This window comes from Palaemon carinicauda, chromosome 39 (assembly GCF_036898095.1).
Source record: "Palaemon carinicauda isolate YSFRI2023 chromosome 39, ASM3689809v2, whole genome shotgun sequence".
NCBI lineage: Eukaryota > Metazoa > Arthropoda > Malacostraca > Decapoda > Palaemonidae > Palaemon > Palaemon carinicauda.
Window position 1 is genome coordinate 40,934,440 of NC_090763.1, and position 12,701 is coordinate 40,947,140.

The 12,701-nt window shown below is 39.9% G+C and overlaps 1 protein-coding gene across 2 annotated transcripts in view; it reads left to right on the plus strand.

The window, feature by feature from the left end:
* The window catches only part of Rpp14a (Ribonuclease P/MRP subunit p14 a), a 165,627-nt gene extending 153,827 nt beyond the window's left edge, over positions 1-11,800 (plus strand). For both annotated transcript variants that reach the window (XM_068362389.1, XM_068362390.1), the window contains exon 4: positions 11,363-11,800. In XM_068362389.1, coding sequence (XP_068218490.1) covers positions 11,363-11,581 — 219 coding nt within the window. In that variant the 3' untranslated portion in view covers positions 11,582-11,800. The remainder of the gene's footprint in view (positions 1-11,362) is intronic.
* The last annotated feature ends 901 nt before the right edge of the window (positions 11,801-12,701 follow it).

Below are 12,701 nucleotides of genomic sequence, written 5' to 3' on the forward strand. Positions count from 1 at the left end.
ATATGTATGGTGGGGCATTTTCTTCCAGAAAAGGCCAGTTTCATCGCAGTTAAAAACTTGCTGAGGAATGTAGCCTTCTCTGGAAATTACGTTCTCAAACTTGTTGAGGAATTCTTCTGCTGCTTTCTTGTCAGAACTGGCCGCCTCTCCATGCCTGACGACTGAGTGAATACCAGTCCTCTTCCTAAACCGATCAAACCACCTATGAGAAGCCTCAAACTCTTGGGGGCTTGCTGCGACATTCCTTCGCCTCCGCCGTCTCTCTGGGCTTCCACGAGATCGGCAAAGATGGCGCTCGCCTTGTGCGAAATTACCGATTGCGTGAGTGTATCACCAGCGATTTCCTTCTCTTTAATCCACAGAAGAAGGAGTCTCTCTATCTCATTGTTGATTGAGGTCCTTCCACTGGCAAGGACAGTCATGCCTTTAGAAGACTTACTTGCTTTAATGGCTTCCTTATTCTTAATAATTGTACCAATCGTAGATTGGTTACGGCTGTACGTATTAGCGAGGGTAACGATGCGCATGCCTTCTTCATATTTCTTTATGATCTCCAGCTTTGTTTCCATAGTTATCATCATCTTACTTCTGCCTTTAACATCACTAGCAATCTTGGGACCCATGGCTAACGAATTCAAGTTATAATTTAAGCACTAAAATGCACAAAAAATAACAATATCGCAAGCACTCACACGAGATCAAGTCTTTACAAAACGCACACGAGATTCTGAACAGAGCACGCGTATGACAAAGAGAGAGAGAGGCAGCATCTCTCTCAAGCATTGTGGGAGGATTTTCGGCCAATAGCACATCGGCATCTTAGTGACGCCATGACGCCAACCAATAGCAGACCAGCTTCTTAGTGACGTATGCAGTGACGTATGAGCGTGGTGGTAAGCTACTGATTCGCACAGTCGTACGCGTAGAAACCGCCAAATTTGAGTTTCGGAATTTGATGCCGTAAGGTGTGGAAAATGTCGTAACAAGGGGACGAAAAAAAATCGTACAGTATTCCACACTGTAACGTGAAAAAAACGTAAGCTGGGGACGCCGTATGCCGGGGGTCTACTGTAGTCACTTTATGTGGAGGGCATCCAAAAATTCTACCCCAGGAAATTGGAAGTCTCTTGATAGAGACACTATCCCCATTACAAGGTGAAAGGTTAAAAACACTTACAACATTGGATGGTCATAGTGTAAAATGCGTTTCGCAACATTGGATGGTCATAGTGTAAAATGCGTTTCGCACCCTACTTTCAACCAGAGTAGAGGTTTGATATATGCTCCAGAATCGCTGGATATTGAGGAAAAAGAAATTGAGGATGAACTGAGAAGTCAAGGAGTAGTAAAAGTAGTCAGAATGAGAAAGAGAGTTGGAGAACAACGTATTCCTCTTGCTACTTTAATTATAATATTTGATCAATGTAGATTATCAAATGTTGTTAAGGCTGGTTGGCTATCTTTGAAGGTGAAACCTTATATCCCTTCACCATTGCGATGTTATCATTGCCAAATGTATGGCCATTTAAGCCAGAAATGCAAGGAAAAACTAAATAATAAGCCAGCTGTTTGTGCCACTGTGGGGAAGCACACCCAGCTACATCTAAAAGCTGCATTAAGTTTATTTTTGAAAAAGAAATTCAGGCCATTAGGACCATGGAAAGGGTTACTTTTAATGAGGCTCGTAAAAGAGCTCTTGAAAAGCAGATAAGACCAGGGCAACCTTTTTCAGTGGTTCTGAAGAAAAACTTGTCAAACCACACAGACAAAAATTATACCTCTACTAAGAAGATAAAGAAACAAATGAAAGTAGTTAAAGAGGTTGAAAGTCCCATCGAAAATCTATGTCCAGAAATTGTAGAAAAATCAAAAAATACTTAAAGATCTGAAATTTATTCAAAAGCCAACTACTCCAATTCTAAACAATAGTACAAACCTCTCTCAGGCCGTGTCCTTGCCCAATCTGATGGAGGTTCCACTTGAAACTAATTTACCTGGTGAACCTGTAGTGGGGAAGGTGCAAAAACCTGACAGATCACAACCTTTTAATGGAAAAAGAGAGAGACCTCCATCTCTCTCACCTCTTACCATAAGAAACATTAAAGTCACAACTTCAAATAAATATGATATTTTGTCTGCTGATCTTTCTGATCAACTGGAAGGTAAATTGAACCAATCAGAAATTCAAGTTGAGGTCCACCATCCTCCTCAACAATTAGATCAAAAGGACACAAAGAAAAAGAGGAACAAAAAACCCACTATATCAAGATCCTCTCTAGAGATACCACCAGGAAATATTGTTAGATCAAATATTGCCAATGGGAAGACTTCATCTAAGGTGTCTTCCTAAAAATAAATCATAGTTTTTTCCCCCATTCTGCAATAAAATTTCCAGGGTTTAAGGGTGAAATATGAAGAACTCAAGCTCCTCATATGTGAGCACTCCCCTATAACTGTATATCTACAAGAAAGCAAGCTTGATGTTAATACTCCTTGTCCTCGAGAGTATGTTAGCTATAGGACACCATATGATCAACGAACAGGGAGCCGTAGGGGAAGTCTTATATACGTTCGTCGAGATGTTCCCCAAATATCTTTGTCTATCTGTACCCCTTTGCAGGCAGTGGTTGTACAGATTGATATAGGGAGAAAATACACAATCTGTTCTCTTTACTTGCCTCCAAATGATAACATCTCATATGATAATATAGAAGTGATTAAATAACTCCCACAACCTTTTCTCTTACTAGGAGATCTTAATAGTAGACATCCTTTATGGGGTGATATTTTGGCAAACGCTAGGGGTAATATTATATCATCAATTTTGGAGAATGAAGATGTCGGGCTCCTTAATACAGGAGAGCCCACACATTTTCATGTTCAGACAGGTACCTTGTCCTGCATTGACCTATCAGTTGCAAGCTCTAACTGTCTTCTCGATTTTAATTGGAGAACATTAGATTATTGGCATACTAGTGATCATGCACCAATCATTATAAACACCAACAATGGTCCACCTTTACAGAGATCGCCTCGATGGAACCTTGATAAGGTGGACTGGAATAGATTTTGGGAGTTAAGTGAAATTGAAGGAAATGCAGAACAGTTTGAAAGTGTTGATGATGCCATAGACTTACTTGATGGAACTCTTGACACAGAAGGAGTGAATTCCATTCCCAAAACAACAGGGATATTCAGAAGACGACCAGTCCCCTGTTGGTCATTAGAATTAACTGCCCTGCACAGAGCCACAAGAAAGTCTTTAACTCGATTGCGTATGCGCCGTACTGAGGAGAATTTAGTCATATAAAAGAAATGTAAAGCACAGTTCCGTTGTGCCATGAAAGAAGCTAGGCGCCAGTCTTGGATGTCATTTGTTTCCTCCATTAACAGAACACCAACATCATCTGTGTGGAGGAAAGCCAAAAAGATAGCAGGCAAATTCAACCCAAACCCACCACCAGTGTTAAAGGTAAATGGCCAGTATATGACTGGAGCAACCGAAATTAGCAATGCCCTGGCTGACCATTTTTCAAATGTATCGTGCAAGTATGAAGCAACTCCTGGTTACCAGTATAGGAGCATTGAAGAAAAGAAAGCTTTAAACTTTGCAACAAGAAAGCAGGAGTCATACAATTCTCCTTTTACTGAAAGATAATTTGATTCTGCTCTTGCTACGTGTAATGATACAGCCCCTGGACCCGATGGAATTCCATATGCAATGATTGAACACGTACCTTTTAATACAAAGTTATTTATTTAAGGCATTTTTAATAGAATATGGCATGATCATAGTTGTCCAAGTGTTTGGGAACTAGCCATTATTTTAGCCTTTTTAAAACCCAGTAAGTACAAGTTTATAGCAGCAAATTATAGGCCAATTGCATTAACATCTTGTTTGTGCAGAATCATGGAGAAGATGGTCAATGTAAGACTGATGTGGTTCCTTGAAAAGAAGGGTATTTTATCACCCATTCAATGTGAATTTAGAAAAATGCACTCAACGACTGATATGCTGATACGACTTGGGTCCTCCATTTGTGAAGCGTTTGCTTCCAAACCATCATGTGACAGTCTTTCTTTATCTTGAAAAGGCATATGATACCACACGGAGATACGGTATACTTAAAAGAATCCATGAGTTTGGATTAAGAGGAGAGCTACCACTATTCATTCAGTCATTTCTTTCATATAGAGTTTTCCAAGTGAGAGTTGGGGAAGCTCTATCACAGAGTAAATGCCAGGAAGAAGGAGTTCCTCAGGGGAGTGTGCTGAGTGTAACCCTTTTTTCACTAGCAATTAATGGGATATCCTCAGTCATTCCCTGGGATGTTCTCGCAACATTATTTGTGGATGATCTCTCCATATCATTTGCTGGAGCTAGAATAGCAATGGTTGAGAGAAAAATACAACTCTCTCTTGATAAAATTATCCATTGGGCCGATATGAATGGATTTAAGTTCTCGACAAGTAAAACTACAATTGTCCATTTCTGACGTATCCGGGGAGTACATCCAGACCCAGATATATACATCAAAGGTCAACGGATCCCATGTGCAAGTGAAACTAAATTTTTAGGGTTGATATTTGATTGTAGACTTACATGGGTTTCTCACTTAAAAGAATTAAAAGCTAAATGTCTTGAAGCTATGAATCTTTTAAAAGTATTGTTCCATACATCATGGGGGCCAGACCGCAATACTATTTTAGAATTATACAAGGCCTTGATTTTTTCCAAAATTAGTTATGGATGCGAAATAAACTCCTCAGCCACCCCAAGCCGGTTAAAAATATTAGATTCTATGTTAGATTGTCCACAGGAGCCTTTAGAACCTCACCTATCACAAGTCTCCTTGTTGATGCTGGGGAGTTGCCTCTAGACCTTTACCGAATGTCCTCTATTATTCGGTATTGGTTTAGATTGCAAAGACTCCCTAATTCTTCAGCCTTTCAGACTGCAAGCCTTGTAAGCCACTCAACATACTTTGAGTTGCACCCAAAATCTCCTCAACCTTTTGGGTTTCGGGTGAAACAATTATTAAACAATCTGGATATAATTAGAATTAAGGTGCTTCCATTCAAAGTATCATAAACGCCTCCATGGAAATTACCTGGCGTATCTTTTTGTAATTACTTTATTGGAGTTAAGAAGAATATGACTGACTTAGAATCCAAGTCTCTTTTTACGGAACATGTTGCAGAACATAGGGGATCAACTTTTTTATGTACTGATGGCTCCAAATCTGATGCTGGCGTTGGATTTGGAGTACTTAGTAATTATTTCAATTGTTTGGGTGCACTTCCTCTAACAGCTTCCATATTTACTGCCGAACTGTATGGAATACTAACCAATATTGAGAAAATAGCTTTGGAAAAGGAGGGTAATTTCACAATTTTTAGTGATGCAAGGAGTGTTCTTCAAGCTTTAGAAGTTTTTAATTCTAATAACCCTCTAGTTTTAAAGATTTTAGAATGGCTTTTTACTATTGGACGGATAGGTATAACAGTTCGATTTTGTTGGGTTCCAGCACATGTAGGTGTGTTTGGGAATGAGAAGGCAGATTTACTGGCGAAGAATGCGGCATCCGAGTTGGTACCAAGGAGGTATCCCATTTCCTGTAATGATTTCCTACCTTACATCAAGAAATTGGTTTGTAATAAATGGCAACAGCACTGGGATAGTCTAGATGGCAATAAAATGAGGGACGTAGCAAATATCATATCACCTTGGAGGTATAACATGATACCCCAAAAATGGCAGATGACTCTTTGTCATCTCCGTATTGGTCACTCACGGTTGACACACGAGTTTCTGCTGAAGGGCCAACACCAACCGTATTGCGAGGACTGTTTAGTACCTTTAACAGTGAGGCATTTGTTGACCGAATGCCCTAATTTTACTAACTTAAGAAATAGATATCTGTTTGAGGCTCGAGGTGAAGATGGCAGCTTCATCCTTGGCAAGATTCTTGGACATGATGGGTCCTACTATGCGAGCAGCATTTTTAGATTTATTTCAGAAGCTGGTCCTCTGAAAACTATTTAACTATTATAATGACTTCTTAACTTTAATGGTTTTAGTTGAATTCTCTTTTATTTTTCATGTACAGTATAATAAATGCTATCGGCGTTAATGACCTTAGATGTCAGGATGCCAGAAAACTTTCAATTAATCAGTCAATCGGGGGAATCAGTACTCACCTGGCATTCAAGCACAACATTTCCATGTTGCAAGTTCTCCAAGCAGGCGTGTGGAAGAGACAAACCACCTTCACAGCCTATTACCTAAAAGACGTGACCCACAGGAGACTCGATATGTTCACTATCAGGCCTGTGGTGGCTGCTCAACAAGTGATTTAAGATACCTCAGGCTTCTTGATGGACAAGTAGCAGTTGGTTGAGGGCATTGGTTACCCTGGTTAGGACTGTAATGAATGAGAAGAATGTCTGGCTTTCCTTTTTTAATCTTCCCCTCCCTTGGGGTACAGCACCATGGGTCCCTCTGCAAGCTGGCTTCAACCTCTGCAGCTAATTTTCACTTCCCTTGTGTAGCCTTGTATAAGTTATTAAATTGTTATACTGTATATGTCCCCATTGCTTTCTGTGAAGGAGGAATGTGATACATCTTGTTTTCATATATAAACTCGAAGACATTCATACAAACCACTACCTCTATTTTACTGCATTGCACAGGCCGCAAGTATACTCACTTTGTATATTTCAGCGAGGTGTCAAAGTTTTCCCTAGACCACAGTCATATACTCTACTAAGTAAAACTGGGTCAATGTCCATGCCAGAACTAGGGTTTCCACCCTCCTAAGAGCGAGTCATCCACATAAATAGCAGAAGGTTTGTTAGTATGGGAACAAATGACATATTCTGAGATACTGTAATTTGTATTTTTCCCTAACTAATACAAACCTGGAGTTATTTATATAAATTGGCCTGCCATCACCTGTCCCCCAGAAGTCCTACCTGCAATAAAAAGTGACGTCTCACCGCTGTGAGAGTACAGTATATATAGAGGCGGCTGGGTACCCCCCAATCACCCTCAGCATACCCTCTCAAGCAGTTAGGCAGGGTTGCCACCATGCAATTAAAGTGCAATGGCTATCTCCAGCTGCCGCTGAAAGAATATCCACTTAGCCTAAATTACTCCAGGTTTGTATTAGTTAGGGAAAAATACAATTTATCTCCAAAATTGTCATATTAAACAATCTCACCAACCATTCCAGCACAGTTACATCCCCCTTTCTTTAACATCCGAGTCCTCACCCCATCTATCCCAGGTGTTTTGTCTGCTCTCGAGATGAGGGGACTGGGAATCCCCTCTCCTGTTATCTTATTTCTAAATAGCTATGCAAAAGGTAAACATCTGTTCCCTACTTTGGTTCCAATTTGGCTTTCATGAAGGCCCTTCTTACAATCTCCAATGCTTTATAGAAATCCCTTGATTTTGGTGAGGAAGCTCATATGATTGGCCTTTATTTTAATTGCCGCCTTTGACGGTGTTAATCAGAGACCCATGTTTTCAAACTCAAACAGCTAAGAGTAGGTGGGTCTTTTCTTAGCTTCATCATTGAATTTTTCTGTAATAGATTTCAGTGTTGTTGTTGAAGGGCACCATAGTGAATATAGAAATGTGATATCTAGTGTTCATCAGGGTAGTGTCCGTGGCTCATTACTTCTCATACTATGTACATACATATACCAAGGCGCTTGCCCCAATTTTGAGGGGTAGCCAACATCAAACAAATGAAAAATAAGGGGACCTTTCCTCTTTATGCTCCTCCCAGCCTGACGAGGGCTGTTACTGCTAGGGTACCACAGCCCACCCTCCCCCATTATCCACCACAGATGAAACTTCATAATGCTGAATCCCCTACTGCTGCTACCTCTGCGGTCATCCAAGGCGACCGGAGGAAGCAGCAGAGCCTACCAGAAGTGCGTCAAAATCGCTCGCCATTCATTCAAATTTCTAGCACGCTCTCTGGCCTCTCTCACATCTATCCTCCTATCACCCAGAGCTTTCTTCACTCCATCCATCCACCCAAAACTTGGCCTTTCTCTTGTACTTCTCCCATCAACTCATGCATTCATCACCTTCTTTAGCAGACAGCCATTTTCCATTCTCTCAACATGGCCAAACCACCTCAACACATTTATATCCACTCTAGCTGCTAACTCATTGCTTACACCCGTTCTCACCCTCACTACTTCGTTCCTAACCCTATCTACTCGAGATACACCAGCCCTACTCTTCAGACACTTCATCTCAAACACATTCAATTTCTGTCTCTCCGTCACTTTCATTCCCCACAACTCCGATCCATACATCACAGTTGGTACAATCACTTTCTCATACAGAACTCTCTTTACATTTATACCCAACCCTCTATTCTTTACCACTCCCTTCACTGCCCCCAACACTTTGCAGCCTTCATTCACTTGCTGACTTACATCTGCTTCCACTCCACCATTTGTTGCAACAACAGACCCCAAGTACTTAAACTGATCCACCTCCTCAAGTAACTCTCCATTCAATATGACATTCAACCTCGCACCATCTTCCTTTCTCGTACATCTCATAACCTTTCTCTTACCCACATTAACTCTCAACTTCCTCCTTTCACATACCCTTCCAAATTCTGTCACTAATTGGCCAAGCTTCTCTTCCTAGTCTGCAACCAGACTGGGATGAATGGAAAGAATAATTGCCTTTTTCTTTTCTTCATCTTCCCCTCTCTAGGGGTCCAGTGTCCATCTTCCCCTCTCTTGGAGGCACAACATCCATTTTCCCTGTCAACTGGATCTTGATTGAACTGCAGGTAATCCTCATGTTGTTGCTCAGCTAACATATCTGGCGATATACAGTAGAAGATTACGTTCCCATTATCCATATGAGGCGGAGATGGGGTTTGGGTAAACCACAGTGTGTATGTATATTCTCAAACGTTTTGCTTTTATATTGCCTAGATGGTGTCACAGGAGAGTCCCATACTCACTTCCCACCTTTGTACGGGCCATTAACCTGCTGGCATTGTCAAGCCACTGGTTAATGAGGTTCCAGGATGCTCATCATACATTTCTAGCTCAGATGCAGCAATCCCTGGTATTAAAGTTCCAGTCAGTTGGAAAGTGGATTTCTAACCACCAATAGGTGAGTTTCTTATGTAAAGGACGAAGTTTTGTATTCGTGTAAGAACAAATTTATGAGTAATTTGTATTTTTCCTAACTATATAAACCTGAGTTCTTTACACAAATTTTACCTGTCATCACCTAACCCCAGAAGTCCTGGACCTACAATCAGAGTACGGGGGCAGGGGGATGCTTCCACACGACTCACTGGTAACAACTGGATGGGTTGTTGACCCTTTGTTAAATGTTTTTATGGCCGTGTTACAGTTTGTGCTATTTTCTGTCGCCTATGTATAGAATGCATGTTTGTATAGTTAGGAAAAATGCAAATTACTTCCAGATTTGTCATATTCAAAACCTAGTCGTACATCTGGTAGGATAGCTTAGATAAGGCTCGTCATTATACAGTACGGTATACAGTATGCATATTCTTGAAATTAGTAAACTGCTTTAATCCCATCAGTCTCCAAAATTATAATAATCATTGCCTAGATACCAAGGTGGCTTTCCAGTCTGTGACAGATAAATGGGCTGGCTTCCCCGTCTTACCACCTGCCACTAACTAATACCTTATTAATGATTCAACTGAAGTTCCAGCAGTTTTACTGCTAATATCCACTTGGTTCTATCACTAACTTAACATATTCGTTTTTTTTTTCGTTTTTTTTTTACCAGCTAGACATACCCTCTTACTCCTGTTCAAAAACTACTACCAAAATACCAGTGTTTTCAAAAAAGTAATTTAAGTTGAGCTGGAGAGGCCTGTCAGGACAGTGCACTCTTTAATAATTATGTAAAATTTATGTTGTAGCTGTCCCTTTGGTTAGTTTTCTTCTTGTGGTGTCATCTATTTAGATGGTAAGTGCCCTGGCTATTCTCTCCATCTACTACCAAAAGTTGCACCTGAATGGCAATCAAAGCAAAACACAGGTGTGTGCCTTCCACCTTAACAAGTACCAGGAAAACAGGAAGCTTAAGATCAAATGGGGTGACAAAGAACTAGAAAATTATTCTTACCCAGTATACTTAGGTGTCATCCTTGACAGAATGCTCTCCTTTAAAGAGCATGTAAATAGAACCAAACTTAAAGTAGCAACTAGGAACAATCTCAGTAAACTTACCAACATCACCTGTGGATCAGACCTCAAGACTCTGAGACAAACAACGCAGACACTGAGAGACTGAGAAAAACAGCCCTCTACTGTGGAATACTGTGCAACCAGTGTAGGCAAGATCATGTCATGTAGACAGAGTAAAATAAGTGATGTCAGATTATTACTGGCACCCTAAAACCAACACCTCTTCCATCTTTATACAAACTAGCCGGTATCCCACCATCCCACCTCTGACGAGAAACAGAAAAAAATTAATAGAATAAACAAATTAATGATCCCCAGCATTCACTCCACAATCATTAGGAAGCAAGGCAAACACTAAAATCCCGCTAAAGCTTCGCAACGAGATGAACTACAACCATATTGGGCAGCTGCTCACAGGATAGAGAAATGGCGAGAAAGCGACCGCCGTGCAGAACAACCCTTACCAGGAAGGACTGGGTAACCCTAAACAGAGCAAGGGTGAAAGTGGTCAAAACTGGAGATAACTGCCACAAATGGGGACTAGCCACCAACTCTGAATGACCATGTGGGGCAACACTTCAAACAGTGGAACACATTCTACGAGGGTGCCTGAGCCCTCATTGCTCAGATCAAGACCTCAGAGAAATAAACGACAACATCCTCTTGTAGGTTTGACATTGTTACAATAAGATATGAGGAACAGTCAGCACAGGGCAGGGCTAGATAGGAGAGGGGAATATTTTTTGGGGTGAGGTTGAAACCTCAGTAGCCTCAGTGATTTTAGTGTAATGAATACAAGGTAAGAATTATTGAAATGAATAGTGCTCTGGGTAAGCCTCTGAGTGTGTTGATATAGGATTTTCGTGACAATTTTTCCTTTAACAGAAATTTGTTTTCGTGTGCTTGCTTAAAAACTGAATTTTACTATAACCAATAACACGGCTTCTAAACTGAGAAGTCCCACATTTGAAGAGTACAATAATGTGAGCACAATTTATTTAACAAGAGAATTTGGTGTATGCAGATGAAATAGAATTGTATGATGAACTTAGATTCAAGAATACTGTACTCCATACTCATATTAGGTTAGTGACAGCTAATATAACATACTCTTCTAAGTACTGATATCCAGATTAATTTCTAGGTTGCAGCAAGCTTACCCGTGGATATCCTCAAGTTTGATGCTGATGAAAAAAAGGCAATAGTGAGAATACCTACTGAGAATTATGCCAAAGTCAGAGCAGCTTTGACTTTGTGTTCTGCTGTGAAGCTAGGAAATGAGACTTTTTCTTTTGTGTTTACAGTTAAGCAAGCTTCTTCTTGCCTATTATCTCTTGCTGGACCACAGAGAATTATTACGTAAAATTCATTAACATAGCGATTCTGGTTTTATATTCACATCCAAACTATAAATTATATGTATTTTTAGATCAATGTGTGTATGTTATATATTATATTAATATAGTTTTGTCAAATGTGGAAAAAAATTCAAAAGCATTCTGAGAATCTTGATGTTATATAAATTGTAATTCAGATATGAGTTTAGGTTTTTTGTGCTAAAGACAATAAAAGTATCCCTGTTTTTTTTTTTTAATTAAACATGACCTTTTAAAATGAATAGACATTTGTATACTATATAACTCAGTTTTTTAGATTAAACTGTATTTCATTTTACTATGCTAAAGAAGCCAACAACATTTAAACCATACTGTAGTTATGAAACTGGTCTATTTATGTGGAATTTGAAAGAAGACAGGTAGAACAGCAGCAACAACAGTTGATTCACTTTAATCAAAGTATTGGTAATGTTTCTAGGTGTTCATTAAGTATGCTAGACATTTTTTTTTCAGAATCCTGTTGGCAAATCTCTAGACGTCAGTCGCATGCTAATATGAAAAAGAATTTAATTGCATTATTCAATGTTTGTTCCTACATGAATACAAACCTTTTGTCCTTAAGATAAGAGTGCAATCTTCAGCAGAGCTCTAACAGCTGTTGAATCATTAAGGTAGGGGCTGTATCATTTGGGAGGTAGGTGGGGGAAGTCAGCAGCCTGTCCATATGTATCACTTCACTTTTCTTTTTGCCCGCAACAAGAGTTGACATACACTGCTGTACTCGTATTCTCTACGGCTGTTGGATCTTTTCTGACTGTGTTTATATTAGCATCTTTGTTTTGTGTTTGTAAGCACCTTCTCTTAATGGCGGAAGTGCATCAAAGGTAAAACGTGGTAAAGTGAATTTTGTTCCTACAGGGATACAGCCTTCAATCCCACGTGTTTTTGTATTTTTATGAAGGGCGGGACTGTACGCAATGTTCCTCAGGAAGAGAGTGTTCATGCTTCCGATCAGATAGACAATTATCTTTTCTTGAAGCGTAACTCAGCTTGCTTGGTTATTTCTCCTTTACTGAGGGCATTACCTGATGCATCCTGGTTGATCATTCATTCCTTTGTGCCCAATTGTGATCATCTTCTGCCAGG